This window comes from Aspergillus piperis (genome assembly GCF_003184755.1).
Source record: "Aspergillus piperis CBS 112811 unplaced genomic scaffold BO85scaffold_23, whole genome shotgun sequence".
Taxonomy (NCBI): Eukaryota; Fungi; Ascomycota; class Eurotiomycetes; order Eurotiales; family Aspergillaceae; genus Aspergillus; species Aspergillus piperis.
Genome location: NW_020291613.1, coordinates 66407 through 84581, shown reverse-complemented (window position 1 = coordinate 84581; position 18175 = coordinate 66407). Strand labels below are relative to the sequence as shown.

The 18175-nt window shown below is 49.1% G+C and overlaps 8 protein-coding genes across 8 annotated transcripts; 5 read left to right on the top strand and 3 right to left on the bottom strand.

Moving 5' to 3' along the window:
* Window positions 1-26: 26 nt before the first annotated feature.
* BO85DRAFT_453002 (uncharacterized protein) lies at window positions 27-839 on the top strand. The gene is made up of 2 exons (XM_025660967.1): window positions 27-123; window positions 183-839. The coding sequence occupies exon 2, from the start codon at window positions 276-278 to the stop codon at window positions 744-746; it is 471 nt and encodes a 156-aa protein (XP_025511386.1). The 5' UTR covers window positions 27-123; window positions 183-275; the 3' UTR covers window positions 747-839.
* A 94-nt stretch (window positions 840-933) lies between these two features.
* BO85DRAFT_153257 (Kelch repeat protein) lies at window positions 934-2332 on the bottom strand. The gene is made up of 2 exons (XM_025654159.1): window positions 2055-2332; window positions 934-1983 (listed from the first exon to the last, which is right to left on the bottom strand). Exons 1-2 carry the CDS (start codon window positions 2212-2214, stop codon window positions 1121-1123), a joined length of 1023 nt encoding a protein of 340 aa, XP_025511385.1. The 5' UTR covers window positions 2215-2332; the 3' UTR covers window positions 934-1120.
* A 118-nt stretch (window positions 2333-2450) lies between these two features.
* Window positions 2451-4334, bottom strand: BO85DRAFT_381515 (Zn(II)2Cys6 transcription factor domain-containing protein; the record flags this gene model as incomplete). Its single annotated transcript, XM_025656424.1, has 3 exons — window positions 2451-3996; window positions 4063-4199; window positions 4257-4334. The coding sequence occupies 3 exons, from the start codon at window positions 4332-4334 to the stop codon at window positions 2451-2453; spliced, it is 1761 nt and encodes a 586-aa protein (XP_025511384.1).
* Window positions 4335-6481: 2147 nt separating this feature from the next.
* BO85DRAFT_381321 (uncharacterized protein) lies at window positions 6482-8062 on the top strand (the record flags this gene model as incomplete). The annotated part of the gene is made up of 2 exons (XM_025656412.1): window positions 6482-6706; window positions 6764-8062. 2 exons carry the CDS (start codon window positions 6482-6484, stop codon window positions 8060-8062), a joined length of 1524 nt encoding a protein of 507 aa, XP_025511383.1.
* Window positions 8063-8865: 803 nt separating this feature from the next.
* Window positions 8866-10380, top strand: BO85DRAFT_504135 (short-chain dehydrogenase/reductase 2). Its single transcript, XM_025664282.1, has 3 exons — window positions 8866-9217; window positions 9274-9667; window positions 9728-10380. Exons 1-3 carry the CDS (start codon window positions 8896-8898, stop codon window positions 9993-9995), a joined length of 984 nt encoding a protein of 327 aa, XP_025511382.1. The 5' UTR covers window positions 8866-8895; the 3' UTR covers window positions 9996-10380.
* Window positions 10381-10565: 185 nt separating this feature from the next.
* On the top strand, window positions 10566-12146 carry BO85DRAFT_504129 (alpha/beta hydrolase; the record flags this gene model as incomplete). The annotated part of the gene is made up of 4 exons (XM_025664281.1): window positions 10566-10754; window positions 10817-10955; window positions 11019-11127; window positions 11177-12146. 4 exons carry the CDS (start codon window positions 10566-10568, stop codon window positions 12054-12056), a joined length of 1317 nt encoding a protein of 438 aa, XP_025511381.1. The 3' UTR covers window positions 12057-12146.
* A 755-nt stretch (window positions 12147-12901) lies between these two features.
* On the bottom strand, window positions 12902-16650 carry BO85DRAFT_452998 (terpene synthase family protein). Its single transcript, XM_025660966.1, has 3 exons — window positions 15520-16650; window positions 15183-15463; window positions 12902-15118 (listed from the first exon to the last, which is right to left on the bottom strand). Exons 1-3 carry the CDS (start codon window positions 16187-16189, stop codon window positions 13382-13384), a joined length of 2688 nt encoding a protein of 895 aa, XP_025511380.1. The 5' UTR covers window positions 16190-16650; the 3' UTR covers window positions 12902-13381.
* A 636-nt stretch (window positions 16651-17286) lies between these two features.
* BO85DRAFT_452996 (uncharacterized protein) lies at window positions 17287-17980 on the top strand. Its single transcript, XM_025660965.1, has 2 exons — window positions 17287-17359; window positions 17433-17980. The coding sequence occupies exon 2, from the start codon at window positions 17451-17453 to the stop codon at window positions 17685-17687; it is 237 nt and encodes a 78-aa protein (XP_025511379.1). The 5' UTR covers window positions 17287-17359; window positions 17433-17450; the 3' UTR covers window positions 17688-17980.
* The last annotated feature ends 195 nt before the right edge of the window (window positions 17981-18175 follow it).

The window sequence follows — 18175 nt, the reverse complement described above, 5'->3', positions numbered from 1 at the left end:
ATACCAGCAACCACTTCATCAATATTCTGAGACTTTGATTTTGTACTGGAATACCCAACGACCGCGAAAACGTGAACTAAAATCAAATAAAGCGCCGCAAATTATTTTGATTCCCCGGTGACGGTAAGCAATGACAACACTGCCCAAGTAAAGTGTATGAAAGACTGAGAATTTGAAACAAGAGAATTGTTCTCAGCCCAGCCACCCAACCCTGCGCGATGGTTGAACGCTTTTCTGTAGAGCAGATCTCCGCCTCATCCAAGCAAAAGTCTGGGATGTCAAAGACGAAGACCCTGCTTCTCAGCATTCTCATCATTCTGCTGTCGCTCTGCGCTGTAGTGGCTCTCATCGTCGCCTCGATCGCAATGAAAAAGACACGCGAGCTTGAAGACTTCAAGTCTTCGCTCTTCATCAGTGACCTAGGGCGCATTTTCAATAGCACGGCCTATGCTATTGCAAAAAGTGGACCTGATGCACCGGCATGCAGTAATATTACTGCCGAGACTGTCACCGGCCAAACGACACTGCCTGGTAATTGTGTGTCTGTGAAAGAGAGCTATGATATGTGGGTGACCAGGCTGGCAGATAACTGTGCTCCATATCTTTTTGCCGAGGAGAATTGTACTGGTGCTTTTAGAGAGTTTGAGAAGTTGGCTACCCCTGCCTGTATCGTTGCAGCAGGAGGAGGCCGGTTGAGCGGGAAGGAGGGGAACTTTTACAGGAGCTTTCAGATATCATGTACCTAGAGATCGGCACCGTGAAGCTGCAAGATATAAGAAGGGAAGCGACAAGTGTTGTCCTTTGACATAGATCGTTCGCCGAAATATTACAAAGTCAAGCTTGATGGGCCAAGAACTGTGCTTTCTACTTATCTGACCGAGCCCGTTGCAGCCGGCACCTTGTTGTAAGGCTTTTTCATTTGGGGGATACTGTCAAGGTATCTTCGTGCGATGATTCGGATGGCCTACTATTTGAGTTCTCATGTCACATACTGAAGCCCTCCAATCAATCACTGTTGTTCTCCTACTAGCCTATTTAGTCATACGTCCAGACATGCCGCCACACTCAAAAACTTACATATGAGTCCAAGAGAAGATATCATTGCCAGATAACAGCAGGACTAGACAAAATCTAGTCGCCACACATCATCCAACCGCTCATTTGTCTCAGCAAGTCCACCGTGAATTACTATGCTTCCAGGATTGGCATCTGCTTCAGGGCCGATGACGTCCGCATCAAACCAGCCACGCGCCGGAGGTCTGTTTGGCTCCGCAATATCCACCTGTGCCCACCGCTGAGATTGGAGATCAAATGCCCATATATCCGCCAGCATCTTTCCGGCACCCTGGTGTCCCAGGCTACTGGGATCATGCTCGCCAAACATTGTTACCAGTGACTGCCTCCCACCGATCATCGTGGCGAGCAAGCAGCCCACGCTTCGCGGACTAGGCCCGGAGATTCCATCCGATGCATACGTGAGACTGGTCCACTCGTTCGTCTGTACATTGTACACGTCCAGGGATCCGCCTTGCTCCCTGGTCCCGTCAAAGCCGTTCATCCGGTAGATTCGCTGATCAGCGTACGCGATCGACGCGCCGCCTCGTTCCGGGCCGGGTGCCGGGGGCAACTCTAGCCATTGCCGAGAATGGATGTTGAACGCCCAAAGGTCGCGTAGACGACCATTGGATGGGCAGCCACCGTGCAAATAGATGGTGTCCGTGCCGTTATTGGTGAGCGTGTGGTAGCTGCGGCCCACAGGGTATTGCGAGTTCGAGGTTGCAGGGGCCAATTGGGACCAGGTGTTCTGGGTCGGATCAAAGACCCAGAAGGTGCCAGATTCCTCGATCGGGGCCATGGCGATACCTCCCCGACCAGAGAAGATGTAAAGTCTCCCAGCAAGCGCGGTCGAGGCGGAACCTACGCGGGGCTGGGGGTGACTGGCAGACGGGGAAGTCTGTATGATATTGTGGTTGCTGGATTTTGCTAGTTTGTATCAATCAATGTATTGTCTTGATATATACTACTGACGGGTGACAGAGACTATGGCGACTTACAAGCGTCCAAAGACAAACGGTATACCGCAGAATCAACTGGTTCTCGCGGCCGCAGCTCTCCGCCATAGATATATGCATTGCTGGCCAGGATTGCGAGAGTCTGGGATGATCTCTTAATAGAGACATCGGACAGAAGTTTGGTCCAAACAGCACGTGGCATGGCGAGAAGATGTCTGTGAGTTAAAGAAAGGGGATAGGTGATGAGTGAATGGGACTCGAAATCTTGATGGTCAACCCGCTGCCTTTATAACCACGACCGTACCGAGTAGTATTATGGAAACATGGATAACATGGAGACATGACCAGTGATACGGGAAGTACGCAGGGTGGGTCCACTCTCCCCGCGTAACGGTGTTACCGCGTATAATTTGACCCGATTGGGGTTAGCTTTCTTGTTCAAGGGAGAAGAATCTTGCTCATCCACGCGGTGTGATCCGGATCATGTCCGCATATCACCATCTCTATTGGATGGTTGAGGTCGAGGAGTCTCACTTTCGGGATATCCTCTGGCACGGCGGGCATCACGAGGGTCACAGTTTTCCCCCGGGACCAATAGTCCGCCACCAGAGAGATGATCCGCTTCGCGAGGTGAGTGGGATAGTGCGAGTGCTCGAATCCTCGAGTCTTCCTCTCAATGTTCGGCCACGCAACGTCCAGAATAAAGTGAAACAAGCTATCGGACCGCCAGAGAACGACCAATTGGAGGAAACTTTCGGTCAGACTAAAGGTGTAGACATCGGCCGTACCTACTGCAGCAAAATCTAAGGTGCTCACAATGTGGCAAAAGTTCTGTGCCAGACGAGAAAGCGCAGTCGCGGCAGAGTGCTGCTCCAACGCAAAGTCAGATGCATACACTGCGTAGGCTTCCTCAAAGATCATTTCGCAAAGTATCTCATACAGGGTGTTCATCGCATCTCGATGAGTTGCAAGGCTCCACTCCTCTGGAGACACAATATCACGATGGTTGTCTGCCTGGCGACTGACAGGCGATCGTTCCGTGTGCCGGAGAGATTTCCACACAGATAACCGTTCCTTTTGCACCTGCAACAGCCCCAGTAGGTGCGAGCCACGCACAAAGCCTTTCTGGGCCTCGGAAAGCTCTTCGTGGACAAAGGGTCTGCCTAACATCTGGGTCAGGAGACCGTGAGCGAGACCACCCACCTCTCTTGATGACTCAGGAATCCGGTAATGGTAGGCAACGCAGCGGAACACTACTAGTCGCGAGCGGATCTCCATAGTTTTGATAAGAATGTCGTAGATCAGGTCATCCATGCTCATCCCCAAGACGGTGCTAAGATACAATTGGTCGGTGGCGTCTGGAAAACAGTTTGGACCGAAGGAACTTCTGCCCTCTCCCTCCAGAAGCAATGATGGTGGCTTAGATAGACGATGAGAAACACATAAGCGATGCCACATTTGCAGGGCCCCCACGCCCCCGGCGGACCGCATGATGTACTCCCTATTCCGAGAGACAAATTCAACAGTATCCCACACGGCCGACCGAAAGCGTTGGTGGTTGGTCGACGCGTGATGGTAATATGCAAGAAGAATTTGCGCTACAAGAATAGCAGCGGCATCGTCCGACACCTCTTTCATATCCGCCACGCGACAGAGTCGTAACGCACGATCATGATAGTCCCGTGCTTTGGCGTGATGCAATTTATTGACCAGTGGACTGAACCAGGCCTGACGATGGCTTCCCACGAGGATACGGCTCTGTACTTGTGCATCCAACATTGAGAGATTGGATGCGGAGATGCACAAGGCAGCAGCTCGGAGGTACGGGGAATGGAAGGTTGCGTTTGCAGATGGCCAAGTGGATGCAGGAAGGAGATTGCGTACATGCCTCTGGAAATGGGCTAGATAGCATGTCTCAAGATTATCTCCGCCGTCCAGAGACCTAGGGATCCTGGATCGCGTGAGGTGGTGGGAGATGCATGACCTCGGCAGATGGCGGAGCTCAACGGCCACCTTACTCGGCGCAGAACTCAAAGCAAGAGGGGCTGACGGGGAATCTTCCGCCACAATAATCGGCTGTCGCTGCAATTTCGTCGGAGTGATGTTATGGAAGCTGTAGTCGACGCCATAGATACATTCTAAGGATAGCCGGGCGCAAGCCCGGCAACGCGGTCTTGATTCATCGCACTATCGGGGTGGTGAGCAGGATTACTCCGATTACTTATACTCCTGGGGACAACTGACCTTTTTGCCTCGCCGTCGACAAGGCTTGCAGCCAGAATGTTTCCTCGTGATTCGTGGCCGATTGCCCGCGCCCTCCATACTCTGATCACGTAAAGGCATATGTGGATATGAATTGCGATCGGAGGTTACTTAGGGAAGAATTAAGTGTTTGCTCCGAGCCGGTTTCGGAGAGAGATATAATTACGCCCGTTACCAGTCTCATACAATTATTACACCCACCAACTTCGTCGATTGCCATCCACAGCGACCGCATCTCACTCCTCCTCCCGAATCAAAATAACAAACTCAAATCAGAGACTCAATAATAATGAATCCGGAGCATCATGTTTTCCTCATAGAAAAGATCCCATTGGTTGCACTAGCTCACGTAAGGTTATTGATTGAGAAGGAGTAAAGGGTAAGTAGTAAGTAGTACAGTTGCATTTTGCAATATATATTCATGCCAAGTTACTACTACAGTTGGTACTAGCTATCATACTAAGTACCGTTCTATAGGTCTGAAGTACTACTGGGGAAGAAAATGTACTTGCCTTCCCCATCATATATCAGGAGCAACATAGTACTAAACTCTGCATATTGCTACCCAATTGATCAATCTCCGTGGTTGCTACGCTTTTGAGCAACGCTCTTGAGGTTGAATACTAGGTAATTGCGCATGGTAACGTCAATTATGCCTAACTTATCCCCCGATGGAAGTATCCTTCTATCTACCCTCCGCCTACCTCAGTAGGTAAGAGGTGTTTCTAATATCTTGATTTCATACCGCCTTCCTAGAAGGGACATACTGTCTTTTTGCCTGAGGCATAAAGTGACTGCCTAATGTGAACAATTCATGCCCCAGGCTGCAGCGTGGATCAAAATAGCAGGCAGTCAAGAGCAAGTCTTATCTTCTATTTACCTTCTATTGTAGGTAGCAGGATGTGGCATGAGCAAAGCCTGGTGGGATAGTAGTCTGGCCAGCGTCACAGCGGCTGTTTCCATTCAGATCAGTCTATGTATGCTGCATAACAGGACTTTTGCGTCGACATCCTCAAGTGTGACATGTATAGCTACTCTGGTCTCGGTGATGGGTTCATATCGTTTGTCTTGTTCATGCTTTCTCTGTGTTCGTTACTCTCTTCCGTGCTTAGCGGAAGAAAAAAAGGACGGGAAACTTGCCGGCAGAGACCTCAAGCGTAGTGATAAATCTGGTAGCATATAGTGGCTATTTCAGTACTGTCTGTTTTTTTCCATGTTGGGACATTGCAATAGGCTTCTCGGCACTCGACCGACAGACAGTCAGCCAGCCATCGGGCATGACTCGTAGCGGTTCCGCCCATCTGGAGTCGTGGTGGAGTAAGCTGAAGCCCGGCTGCGTTCAGGTCCAACGGCTATACTTGGTTGGGAAGCTCGAACGACACCACCACGATGGGTCAACTCGACACCCACCTCTTCCGCCTGGCAGGAACAATGTCCCGGTTGCAGGGAGTTGATCAGCTACTGTAACCAATTGTTTCCTACTTACATTGATACAGCAGCTTGGCCGTAGCAAGGAGAGTCTACACTTGCCTACTGAATACAATCTACAGTCGGAATATTACCGTTCAGCTCAAGGAGACTGGTTATGAACCATATCAAGAAACTTCCTCTATGGGTTTATCCTTTGATTGAAGCCCTTCCATTACGGGAGGCTGACAGTTGTGAAGTGATGATAATGTTGATCCCGGTGCCCATAGATAGGGCCATTCACCCTCGTACACAGTACTTAGTAACCAAACTCCACACCCATCTCGGATAGCGAAGATGGGCCGGAATCTTCGACAGCCCCACAAGCAGACTGACCTCGTTCAGAACTGTCTTTGGGCTGTTCAGGGCGCCCTTCAAGTAGAATGGTCCTGACTGACGAGTCAGACAGTACCTATTCTACGCCAGAAATTTGGGTTAGGCGTTATCCGAAGTGCTAGTTTACAATTCATTACATCTAAATGCGGGTAAAACAAATCTGCCAAGTTTATGCCATAAAAATTTTGTTCCATGTAGGTAATCTTGAATCTTTTGCTGAAAATCAATCCGCGTCTTGTATTCTATTAGTGTTTCTTACGCTAGTTGAGGAAAGGTTGAGGAAGGGGATTCAAAAGGGAGCTCTAGTGCTCTTCCGTTTTTATATATTACGTCCTCTGGGTATCTCTATCGGGAGAAGCAACATCGTCGAGAAGCGAAAACAGCACTTTTTATAACTTGTTATTATGAGACTGTTTTCTAGGTCCAAGCCGCCGGCGCCGCAGCCACTCCCTACAGATACGGTGGTGCCTGTGCCGCTGCTGGATGACCAGCCTCGCTGGCACCAACGGTGTTTGCATTATGGGTATTTATTCAACGATGTTCTGGACTCGGATAAATTGCGACAAGCATTGCAACGTCTGATGGAAATCGGGGACTGGCGAAAACTTGGAGCACGGATACGAATAAATGTAGACCACCATCCTCTAATCAGAACCCCAGAAGAAAGGATACTGACAGACATTTAGAGCCATGGCAAGCTCGAGTACCATATCCCAGCTCACTTTGATGCAGCAAGGCCGGGATTCGTCTTGACCTCCGATAAACAGTCAATGAATATCAGCGAGCATCCACTGGCATCCAAGTTGCCTACAAGTGCAGGACAGCCGTTCCTCTCCTCTCATTTAGATATCTCCTCAGTTGCACTTCACCCTGACTGCCCACGGAAGCTCGATGACTGGCTATATTCTGACTGGCCACTTCTTGTCGTCCATGTCGTGAATTTTCATGACGCTACCCTGCTGTCACTGACGTATCTGCATGTTGTCATGGATGCAATGGGTATTAAGCATCTCTTTCAGGCATGGTCCTCGGTGGTGAACGGGCATGAAGAACATGTTCCGAGATTTCGGGGAATCGACGAAGACTTAGGACGGACGGATAGGGCCATAGTGCCGGCGACAGAGTTTATCCAATTTCCGAAATGGCTTCGAGGCTTTAGATGGATCATATTCCGCTTCCGCATATTCTGGGAAATGTTTAGGTACGGCCAGCAGGGAACTCGTCAGCTGTGCATACCCGGGCACATGGTCAGCATCATACGTAACCAAATGATGCGAGAGCTTGAGCAGACATCCCATGAACAAGCTGAGTCAGTCTATCTAAGCGAAAGTGACGTTCTCTTAGCATGGTGGACTCGAACAATGCTGAAGGGGCTCGGTGAGACTGGAAGGCGTCCAATTGCCTTGTACAATCTATTCGATGCTCGCGCTGTTTTACCACAGACCTCTACTTCCGGCAAGGACGCCTTCATTACCAACGCGATTCTTCATGCAACGACATCGTTGCGCGCCCGAGAGATGGTCTACCAGCCACTTAGCTTTCTGGCATGGCACATTCGGTCCGCGCTGATCCAGCACCGTACCAGACATCAAAGCCTAGCCCAGTTGGCCATCCAGAAAGTTGCACTTGACACCACTGGCGCCACAGCTCTCTGGGGGGAGCCGACCTCATTAGTTATCTTCTGCACTAATTGGCATAGGTGCCAACTCTACGAAATCGATTTCTCTTCTGCGGTGACCTCGTCCGGAAGCCCAGCCACCGACCGCAGAAACACCATAGGCAGGCCATTGCAACAAATTACGGCTGCGATACCGGCATCTTTTCATACACGGAATCTTGGGATCATATTTGGCAAGGATGGTGCGGGAGATTGGTGGCTCGCCTGGACATTACGTGCGCAAGCATGGCCAACAGTCCAGAAAGAACTAGAAAGGCTGGAGAAATTAGATAAACTAGGCCAGCTGGATCAGCTACAGGAGCACTAAGAATCACACCATCATCAGGGAAGAAATGCCTAGTACGTCAATAACTTGGGATGCATTGGATGAAGAGCTTTGCCAAAGGTCCTTTTCTGTGTGCGTCAGTAGTTGCGTATCAAATACACTATCCATTTCAGCACATATAAGCATGTTTAACAACAACGATTTGGAGTAACGTAGTCTGAGTAACGTGAGCAGAACTGTAATGGCCTGATTGTTGTAACTTTCAGTGATACACGATCTTCCCAGATGAAAAATCTGCAAGTGGGGACCAAATCGGTCGATCTGAGCAAAGCCACTGGAACTTGCAGCGTTCGGTAATCGCTGGTGGACCGACCCACAGCCCAGCTGAATCAGTGTCATGGAACAACCACCCCTTCTCACCTCAAAGACTTGTTTAACCTGTTCACTCGAGATTAGGTGTTTACAAGTTAGTTAGAAACCATTTGTGGGTATCTATCACCACGTTATCCACCTCTAAGGTATATGTGGAGCCAGTGGATACGCGGTGTAGATACTTGCCATTAATGCTTGTTCATCGGATTCACCGGGACGCACGGAGTCTTCATGGAAGATTTCAGCTGCAGGACTTGTCTCCACTACCTAACACGGGGTAAGATCTCCTCCCATCTGACTTCACGGGCGCCAGTTCTTTGGATGCATCACACCGATTTTCGGTGGGACTAGTCGTAAGTATTTTGAACAACGACATTGTCGATCTCTATTGGTGGATGTAGTTTATACCATGAAAATAAATACTCAGTGCGACCCGCCATCCACTAGACTTCTACCGTCACTTCCCACTTCACGTTGAGGAGTGAATAAGAAAAACACTCGCTATGTCTCCAACCACAGCTGTACAGCGGGGGCTTGATGTAATTGTCAGGAGCCTTCCTGAAAACATACGGAAAACTCTACTTCTTCCCCTGCTCGCCAAATCCTTAGCCGCACTATTGGGTTACATTACACTGCGCCAAGTAAACAGAACCCTGAATGCATGGTCACTGAACAGCCTAGTGAGCCGGCCGTGGCAGAATGACCGAGAACTTGTCTTAGTCACGGGGGGGTGCAGCGGCATTGGGAAAGCAGTGATGGAGGAGCTTTCTCAGCATGGCGCTAAAGTTATTATCCTGGATATCCAGCAGCCGTCCTTTGAGCTTCGTAAGTTTCAATCATTTTACAGAATTACTCTACTAACTAATGGCTAACTCATTCAGCCCCCAATGTCTTCTTCTATGAGACTGACATCACTTCAACTGCTGCCCTACATGAAACAGCCGATGAGATTCGCGCTATACATGGGCACCCAACAGTCCTTGTCAACAATGCCGGCGTATTGCATTTTACTCCTATCCTCGACCAAACAGAAGTCACTGTTCGCCAGACCTTTGAGGTCAATACCATGGCCCATTACTGGACGGTGAAGGAGTTCCTCCCGGCGATGATCGAGCGCAACCACGGCCATGTAGTCACCCTGGCTAGTATGGCCAGCTTTCTGAGTGTGGGTAACATGGCCAGCTACGCCTGCTCAAAAGCAAGTGCGCTAGCTTTTCATGAAGCCATAGGCCAAGAACTAAAATTTTGGTACAATGCCGATGGGGTGAAAACGAGGTAAGCATGCATTCAGGCTGCTCCCTGGAATAATAGAGGAATGCTAACAAGTAGCGCCAGTGTGTTCCATCCATTGTATGTGGGGACCCCCATGATCAAGCCCCTGACCAAGGGCGGAACTCGCTTTAAACGCCCTGTACTGGCAGTGGAAACAGTGAGCCATGCAATCAGCCAACAGATCCTGTCCGGGAAGAGTGGCCAAATAATTCTACCGGGCAAGCTTTGGTGGCTGAGTTTGCTGCGGGGATTTCCTACCTGGCTGCAGGAGTCGATAAGGGGCAGCAGCTCGCAGGTTGCGAAGAGGCTCGGAGATAGCAGTAGAGCGTGAATCGTCCGTCCATAGACTACTCGGGTTAGCCTGCTTGAGTACCGCAGATGTATCCAAATTCGAACGCTAGTACACGGCAGTAGTCAAGATAGGAACTCTCGATCTCGGCCTGCCGGCGGGTATGTATGCCGCAGTGAGTTTCCACCTATCCAAGCTATGGAAGTGGAAGTGTTCTACAAAGAAGGTTGAAGACGGAAAGTAAACCCCACAGCAATTGGATTTGAATCGTGTAGAGATGCACTTAGCCCGAATTCTTGGTCCTCTTCAGCTTGGTTCCGATTGTTCGGGTCCTAAGATGATACGAGTCAAAGAATAGCCCTTTTGGTACTTCGTGAAATTAAAGGTACCCACTCTCCACTTCGCATTCTCAGCCGGTCACGACTGCACTTAATCCATAAAAGGTATAGCTAGTGACACTTCCTGGAAGTGTGTTTGAGTCGCAAACTGACACCAATGGGTATAAATCATGTGGATGTCTAACAGCCTAAAACACGGATACCATCTATACGTCCATTGCTGCGAGAAGTGTGCCCTTATGTTCCTACTTCAAATCCAGCAGCTACATTAGCCATGGACTCCTCTTTTAACGTTACAGAGCATGTCATCCAGGCCCAATATATAAGGGAGTACCCCAGAACAACATATCCCCAGGATGCGCCAGTGAAGCTTAGTATCAAGAAATACACCCCTAAAAGTAATCAAAATCCGCAAGAGGGCGATATAACCATAGTTGGCGCGCATGGAGTTGGATTTCTTAAAGTATAAACGTTGACCAAACTTCACAACTAATCCGCTCATACAGCTAACTTGAATCATAACAGGAACTTTATGAGCCGTTATGGGATGACCTTTTGGCCAGGAGCAAGAAGGATGGCTTTCGTATTAGAGCAATCTGGATAGCTGATTGCGCCAATCAAGGAGCCAGTGGGGTCCAAAACGAAAACATTATGGGCAATGAAAGTGAGTAATATTTGTCTTCTAACCACAATAATTTCCCATGGAAAAGACTTTAATTATGAATAGCATCATGGTTTGATCATGCCCGTGACCTTTTGCATATGATCAACCACTTTCGAGAGGATATGCCACGGCCGATCATGGGTGTAGGACATAGCGCTGGGGGATCACAGCTGTATGTTACCCGAAGTTGCATATCAAAATATTTTGCTCACAAATTTTAGAATACTGTTATCACTGATGCACCCTCGCTTGTTCTCATCATTGACCTTACTGGATCCCTACCTGATCCCCGACAACCGGGATGTCAATGCTCTGACTCTGTTCTACCTGACAGTGACGCGAAGGGATATCTGGTCCTCTCGGAATGAAGCAGAGAGGTTTATACGCAGAGCTCTGCGCAGCTGGGATCCACGTGTGCTCGACCGCTGGGTCCATTATGGTTTCCGCAACTTACCAACCGCGATCTATCCTGAGGTTAACAAGGATAACGGGGATGATGAGGTTCCAGTGACACTAACCACCACAAAACACCAGGAGGCATTTACACTCGCTCGCGCGAATTTAGACGGGCACACACAGCTGGGACTGTCGGAAAGCAAGACAGCAGCGGACAACCCTGAAATGGTCGGTAAACCCCATGATGCACTTTTCCTACCTGACATTCTTGGACCTCTGTTGGATGGGCAGAAGTTCTACCGCCCAGACTCTGTTCTTGCGTACCGTCTGCTACCACACCTTCGACCCGGGGCTCTATTCGTCAGTGGTGCTGAAAGTGGCCTTTACGAAAAAGGGCACCAGAGTGAAGCCGTCAAAATGGCAGGCACCGGATTTTCTGGTAGTGGCGGCCAACGGTATTCTCGTGTAAAACATATCGTCATGGACAAAGGGAGCCACACATTTCCAATGGAAATGGTGACCCAAACGGCAAGTTATATCGGGCCGTGGATTGCGGCGGAAAGTGAGCGTTGGCGCAGGGATGAACAGAGAATTGCCGCCGGGTGGGAAAGTCTCTCTGTCAAGGAAAGGTCCACCATCCCAGAGGACTGGAAGGTGCCACTGAGTATTTGGAAACCCGTTGACAAAAGATCCGCTAAATTATAAATAATGTGATTGTTCGACTATAAGCCAGAGGGAGCAGCTAGCAAGCAATATTAAAGACAGACAATAGGTACTCCAGACAGTGATTATAAAGGTAGTCACCCGTAGGCAGCTGAATTGAAGTAAATTTTTACAAAGCGGTCCAAGCCCCTGTTCAGCTAGCTTGACGCTTATATATGACCGATTTGGTCTATAGCTTCGTCAGAAAATGTGTGTGTTTGTCACTCAGAAGTTGTCTAGGTAGCCATTCGAAAGCGCACAGAACAGAGCCTGGTAGAAGTGGCCCTCGAAAGAGTTCGCGTCTGAGTGAAAGTAATTACTTAACTTTTTTGATTTATATTTTAAATTATTATCTAAATTAATCATAATAAATATCTTTATAGTCTTCAAGACTATCTTCATAAATTATATTACTAGTTTTAAAAAAGTTCTCTTGACTTTCTAAAATATATTTAATAATTATTTTTATATTATACCACTAGTTAATTATATAAAATATTAAACTAATATTATTATTAGAGACATTAAATATAACTATATAAGAGATAAGGCCTGTAGTGTAGGCCCTGTGGTGGTCATATAAATTTCGAAAATTTGATTCACGTGTGGGGAGTTGTTCTAGTACACACTACATCGCCTCGTTTATAGTACATGTTGACGCAGGAATCCATCGTCCGATGATACAGAAATTTGATGTATTAGCAATCGTTTCTATGGAAAGCTGAGAAAATAAACTGCAATATTTAACTATGTTCAGTGGAACAGTAAGATGTTATATATGGTGTCTATTCGCATATCTGGATAACCATGTGATATAGGGCACTCGCTGATTATAGAAGCCGCGCAACTGTATACTATAATCGCGGCAACATAGTGCAGCCTCCATAAGCCGATTAATTGCGCACGTATTGAGTTGGTCTGAAGCAGCCTGCTGGAAGCGATTAATATACCTTGGAGCACGCTCAATTTGAAGCATAAAATGTGGTACAATAGTATAGATGCGAGAGACTCACCAAGCCATATTCAAACGCGATTTCACCCCTATAGTAATCAATCAACTTGTTCTGGGCCATGATTTAAGCATGGATCATGCCATTAGTCTTGCAAATACCATCCACTATCTACGCCAGGCGGCTTAAACATGCCCAAAATTGAATCCAAACAGCGACTTAAAGGTCACTTCCCACATCTTGTCATGTCAAGAAGAGGGGTGCACAATGAATATGTATCGCTTAAAGCCCAAAGGAAGCTAGGAATAGAGACCTACGGGCGCAGAATCAAGATTTAGGCTAAGGAACATGCAGTCGCATATAAAATAACATCAAGCCTTATCGCACTCGGCTTGCAATATCTCGTGCCACGTAGATTTGCCCAAAAAGATCAGTCACATCGACAAAGGTCTGCAAGATCCGAGCCGTGCGTGTCGGTAACCCAGTCTCATTCACTAGACGGTCCAGGGCGCCCATACAACAGGCCCGTTCGTACTCGGCGAGCCAGATTAGATCTGCTTTGACCGCATCTAGAGACTTGTCAGTCGGTTTGCCGTGGTCGCCGCCGTCATTATGGGTGTCGGCTATCTTTCCATCCCCAACCTGCTCCCAGAACTCAGGAAAGTTGACGCTGTTGAGGTTCCTTTCCACGATGTCCCTAGAAATGCTGCCATAGTCGTTGTATTGGCGGCACATGGTGGCAAGGTGGCGACAGAGAGATTCTGCTAGGTAGCGTTGGCGGGGCCCGTAGAAGGCAGATTGAGGAGCGCTTGTATCTGGAGGGCGGTGGTAGTAGGCAACGAGGGCAGCAAAAAAGTGAAAGGAATATGGACAACTGGTGTGATCAGCGGAGGTGGTACGGACCCAGGTGAAGTAGGAAGATGGTGGCTTGGCAAGCTGTTCATGTAGGTGGAGATAGGGGAGAGATTGATGCAGTTGCTGGCTCGTCACCAGATCGGTCAGATGTGCTTGCAGAAAAGTCTCGAGTTCGCGGGCAAGGAGGCGACGTGTATTCACAGGGCTGTGAGCAACGGCCGGATGTGAGAGTATGTAGCGAGTGAATTTGTACAGAATGTGGCTAGCGTGAGCGAGGGTGTGGTTCGCGTTGCCGTCTTTGGGAGATTCCGGAGGGGTGGGCTCGGAGCGCCGTAGGTGTATATCACTGTTTTCTTCGTCTGAGCTTGGGTCTTCTCCCTGGAGCAGAAGATTCGGAAGGGGTGATTCTCGGTGGTGCTGCTCGTCGTCACACAATCTATGGATAATGTTTCGTACGACATTGACCTCTTCCGCAGTATAGGCCCCTACGACCGACTCAAGGAACTCATCCACTTGATAGTTGAGCATGGAGATAATCATCATGTTCCACATTAGATCTGGCTCCAGCGCATCGCCGTTGCGTGCGTTGCAGAGCGTCCAGGTTTGTGGAATATATTGCAGGTATTTGTCCGGCGCCATGTTATCGCGAGGGAAGATTTCGTGACGCTGATCGGCCAAGCGATGATACCATAATTCCGCCTCGTACAAAGAGGATGTGAGCCGCCACTGCGGTTCGGCACTAAGAAGGGGCAGACGGGAATAGAACTTTCGGAAGTGGAGTAGGCTGTTACTTGGTACCCTCGTTGTCACCCCATCCTCGTTGCTCGCCACCTGCATGGTAAAGGTCGGGGTGAGCAGCGCGGCAATACAGAACCCACTCGAGAGTAAGGGGGAGCTGTACAATACTTTCTCAATCCAAAGAGGCCGGTCATGGCCCCATAGTTGAAAGTTGGCTTCGAGAAATGCGCGTCCATAAATGATGCTGGTGCGAAGCTTCTCCCCGACCACAGCTCCGGCGGGGGTGTTGGAGGCAGCGGCCAATGTAAGAACAGAATACGCGGTGACCTCAGTGGATTTATTCCAGGATCCTGTTGCCTGATCTTGCTCCATAAGTGTCTTCTGCAGCAGATTGCTGAGGACAACAAAAGCCGTTTGCACGCAGTCAAGTGCCAAAGAGGCGAGGGGCCCTTTAGCCCAAAGTTGTGTCACCCGTGAAAGCACAGTGGCAAGGAGCATTCGAGGATACATAGGGCTTATATTCTATTTCACACTTCATTAGTGACAGGCCGTCGGGACGCTCTGGAATTCTAGAGTTCATGCCTACCCATTTATCTTGGAAATGCCCTGCGTTGTGCTGCCGGTAGAGGAAGCGGAGCGTCAACTCGATATCCTTAATATACTGATATGGTTCCGTTGTATGAAGCATTGCGGCAAGAACATTGCAGTTCGTGCTGATACTTGGGTCTCTTTCCTGGGGATATGTTCGAAAGTGGTCATGATTTCGGAATTGTGCGATTAACTGCTCTGGTCGTGCGGCGTAGCCGATCAAGTTCAAGGTCAAGACGCCGCGCGCCGTATCGTCAGCATCAGCGATCAGGGTGGGCGCTAAACATCTCGAGGGTTAGAGGTGTTCAAGAAGATGAAGGGGAATAAGTCCTTACCCCACCCGAACACCCCATTTTGGCGCTCATAAATATGGTTCAGGTATTGCCCGATAGTTTGCAAACACTGCTGTCCCGTGTCCCCAAGCACGACCTGGTACTGCAGAAGTGTCGAAGCCACCCAGACGACCTCGAAGGTGGTTGTTGGGAAAGCGCTAGGGACGGCTCCTGAGCCCTGCCCTGCACCATGTTCTACAGCAGCACGCAGGTAGGCTTCAGCAGTATTATCCCATTGAGAGGAGCTCATCAGATAGGCAGCGGTTGAGGAAGGAGACGCCAGCATGCTCCCAAAGTCCAATCGATGGCGGATCCGATCAAAATCGACAACTCCAATGAAGGCTTCTAAAGAATGGGTGATCGTGGTGGGTGTGCTGCCGTACAGAACTTCCGGGGAGAAGCGGGCCAGCTTGGCCTCTCGCAACCGGTTCAACTCTATGGCACCGGGAAAATCCAAAAACACTCCCTCCTCTTGCAAGAGACGTTGGTGGGCGGGAATAAGAAGCTCCAATCCTACGCGGTCAACACTTGCGACGTCTGCAAGCTGAAGCTTCGGGCGCAGAAAAGCCATCGCTCGAAAGATCCTCTCGTCCAGATCGCGCGCCTCCTCCTTGTGCTCGTTAGAAGTGGCAAGGGAGGTTCGATGTCGAAGTAGAGACAAGAGTGCAGCCATTGTGTTCAGGATGTGGTCCACGCCGCAGTCTGACGTCCCTGTCCACCCGCCATCCGGGGACTGGGTATTCAGAAGATGGGCGAAGGATGATGGGAAGAGCCATTGGGAAGGGGATCCTTTTACCGGCTTCTGTATCATTGACACCCAGGCAGTATCATACACAGAGCATGAGATAGTACTTAGTCCATGGGAATGGCTGCAGCTATCTGCCAGTTTCTGCAACAGCTGAGTGCAGCTCTTGTGGACTTGATCGCGGAAAGACATGTTATAAGATATTCCAGAGAAGTGCTGATCTACTATACGTCTTCTCAAATATACGGGACTTTATATGCTTGCGACCTGAGAGACAGAGATTACTAATGAGAGCCATGGAGTCATCATGGGCAAATCAAGAGAGCCGTCGAGGCATATAATCTAAGACTACGGTGATAGTGAACCTACGACGTTTGTCATGGTGGCTATGCTGCACACTGCCTGGTACTAAACGAAATACTAGTCTATAGTAGACCTCGATACGATATATTTCAAACCGTCGGCTGGCCCTAACCCCACCAGATCAGCACCAGTCTAGAGTTGTGAGGCAGACTTGGCCCACAGATAGTGGTAATTTTCCTGGTCAATTACGCATTGATCTCTTCGCTAGTGCCCGTAAACCTCCTCCTCGTTCCGCATTCTACTGCGTGAGTCAACCGTGGGCAGCAAGGCAGATTGGCTTGCCAGGTAAAACTTCCGCTTTGGGTAATCTGGACCGGTCCTCTAGGCACGGACAGGTGGCTACTTCGTGCTAAGTATTCCGTCCTCACGGGAAACCACATAAGATAAGGGTCGCGCTACTCCGACCTCATTAACGAACCTCACATTCCCTACCTTGGCACTTATTTCTCCCATTCCTGGCCCCAAAGCACACAGCCCCTGTTTGCAGGTACTCTCTACGGATATGACCACTAACAATCGTTTGGTTCGCTTCGACACTTATGTCAAGCGGCATCCGTCCCTCACCGTGGAGGATTTTCACCAGTGAGATTAGATCCGAGTTTATCCCCAACTTACATTGGAGAAGGTTTGCTGACTTCTTCACTCTGTCCCCACCTCACAAGCACATGGACCACTACTCACGCTCAATTGTTGAAAGTTTGGTTGGCACGGCATGGGGTATACCGTTATACTCTGGTATGTCCCGTGAAGGCTCCTGTCAAAGTATACTTAGGGGCTGTTTCATTGCTAACGTTCGTCCTTCAACCAGTTCCACACCCCACCTGACATGGCCAAGCAGTACCTGGGTCAGGGGCACGCGGGGGGAGATCACGTGATGGAGTCGTTTGATGGACATGCGGAAATCCTGTTGGAAAATTGGGACATTCTGGGCCGCCTGCGCGCAGATCCATACTATACAGAGGTAGTGGAGCCAAGCGAGGCCAAACTGATTGACAAAGCTTCCGTGGTGAGAAGGGTGGGATATGAGGAGGTTTGGGTTGCGGAAGGCAAGGCTGTCGAATAAGAATGTCTGCTCACTAGCTTAGCCAGATATGCACGTAATGCCGATCACTATGGGGGCCGTTTTTATCACACAAAATGTGTGACAAGCACGCATCTGACTACTTTGTATCTAGCCCGATTGGAAGTTGCCACTAGTAGTTTAGGCTCGGTAATGACTTATTACCACTAATTTTGATTGATCACAGCAAACAAATCATGCTTGCGGAGTATTTTGCTTCTGGCCTGCAAGTCACTTTATGGTCACATTCCTGCAAGAGAGCTCGACACAGGCTAGTTTGGAAAAAAAAAAAAAAAAGCGTAAGTATTGGTATACAGCGTAGTTAATGACGAAACTGAGCCACTAGGAATGAGTGCCTAACATGGCTAGTATGGCTAGTATTGGGGCTGTACAGAGGACGCTTCAAGCGGTCTACCATGCAGAAGTATGCTGCATACATCCGTGCTAAATCAAAACATTGAAGTCAGACTAAGACTGAAAAGGTAACTCGT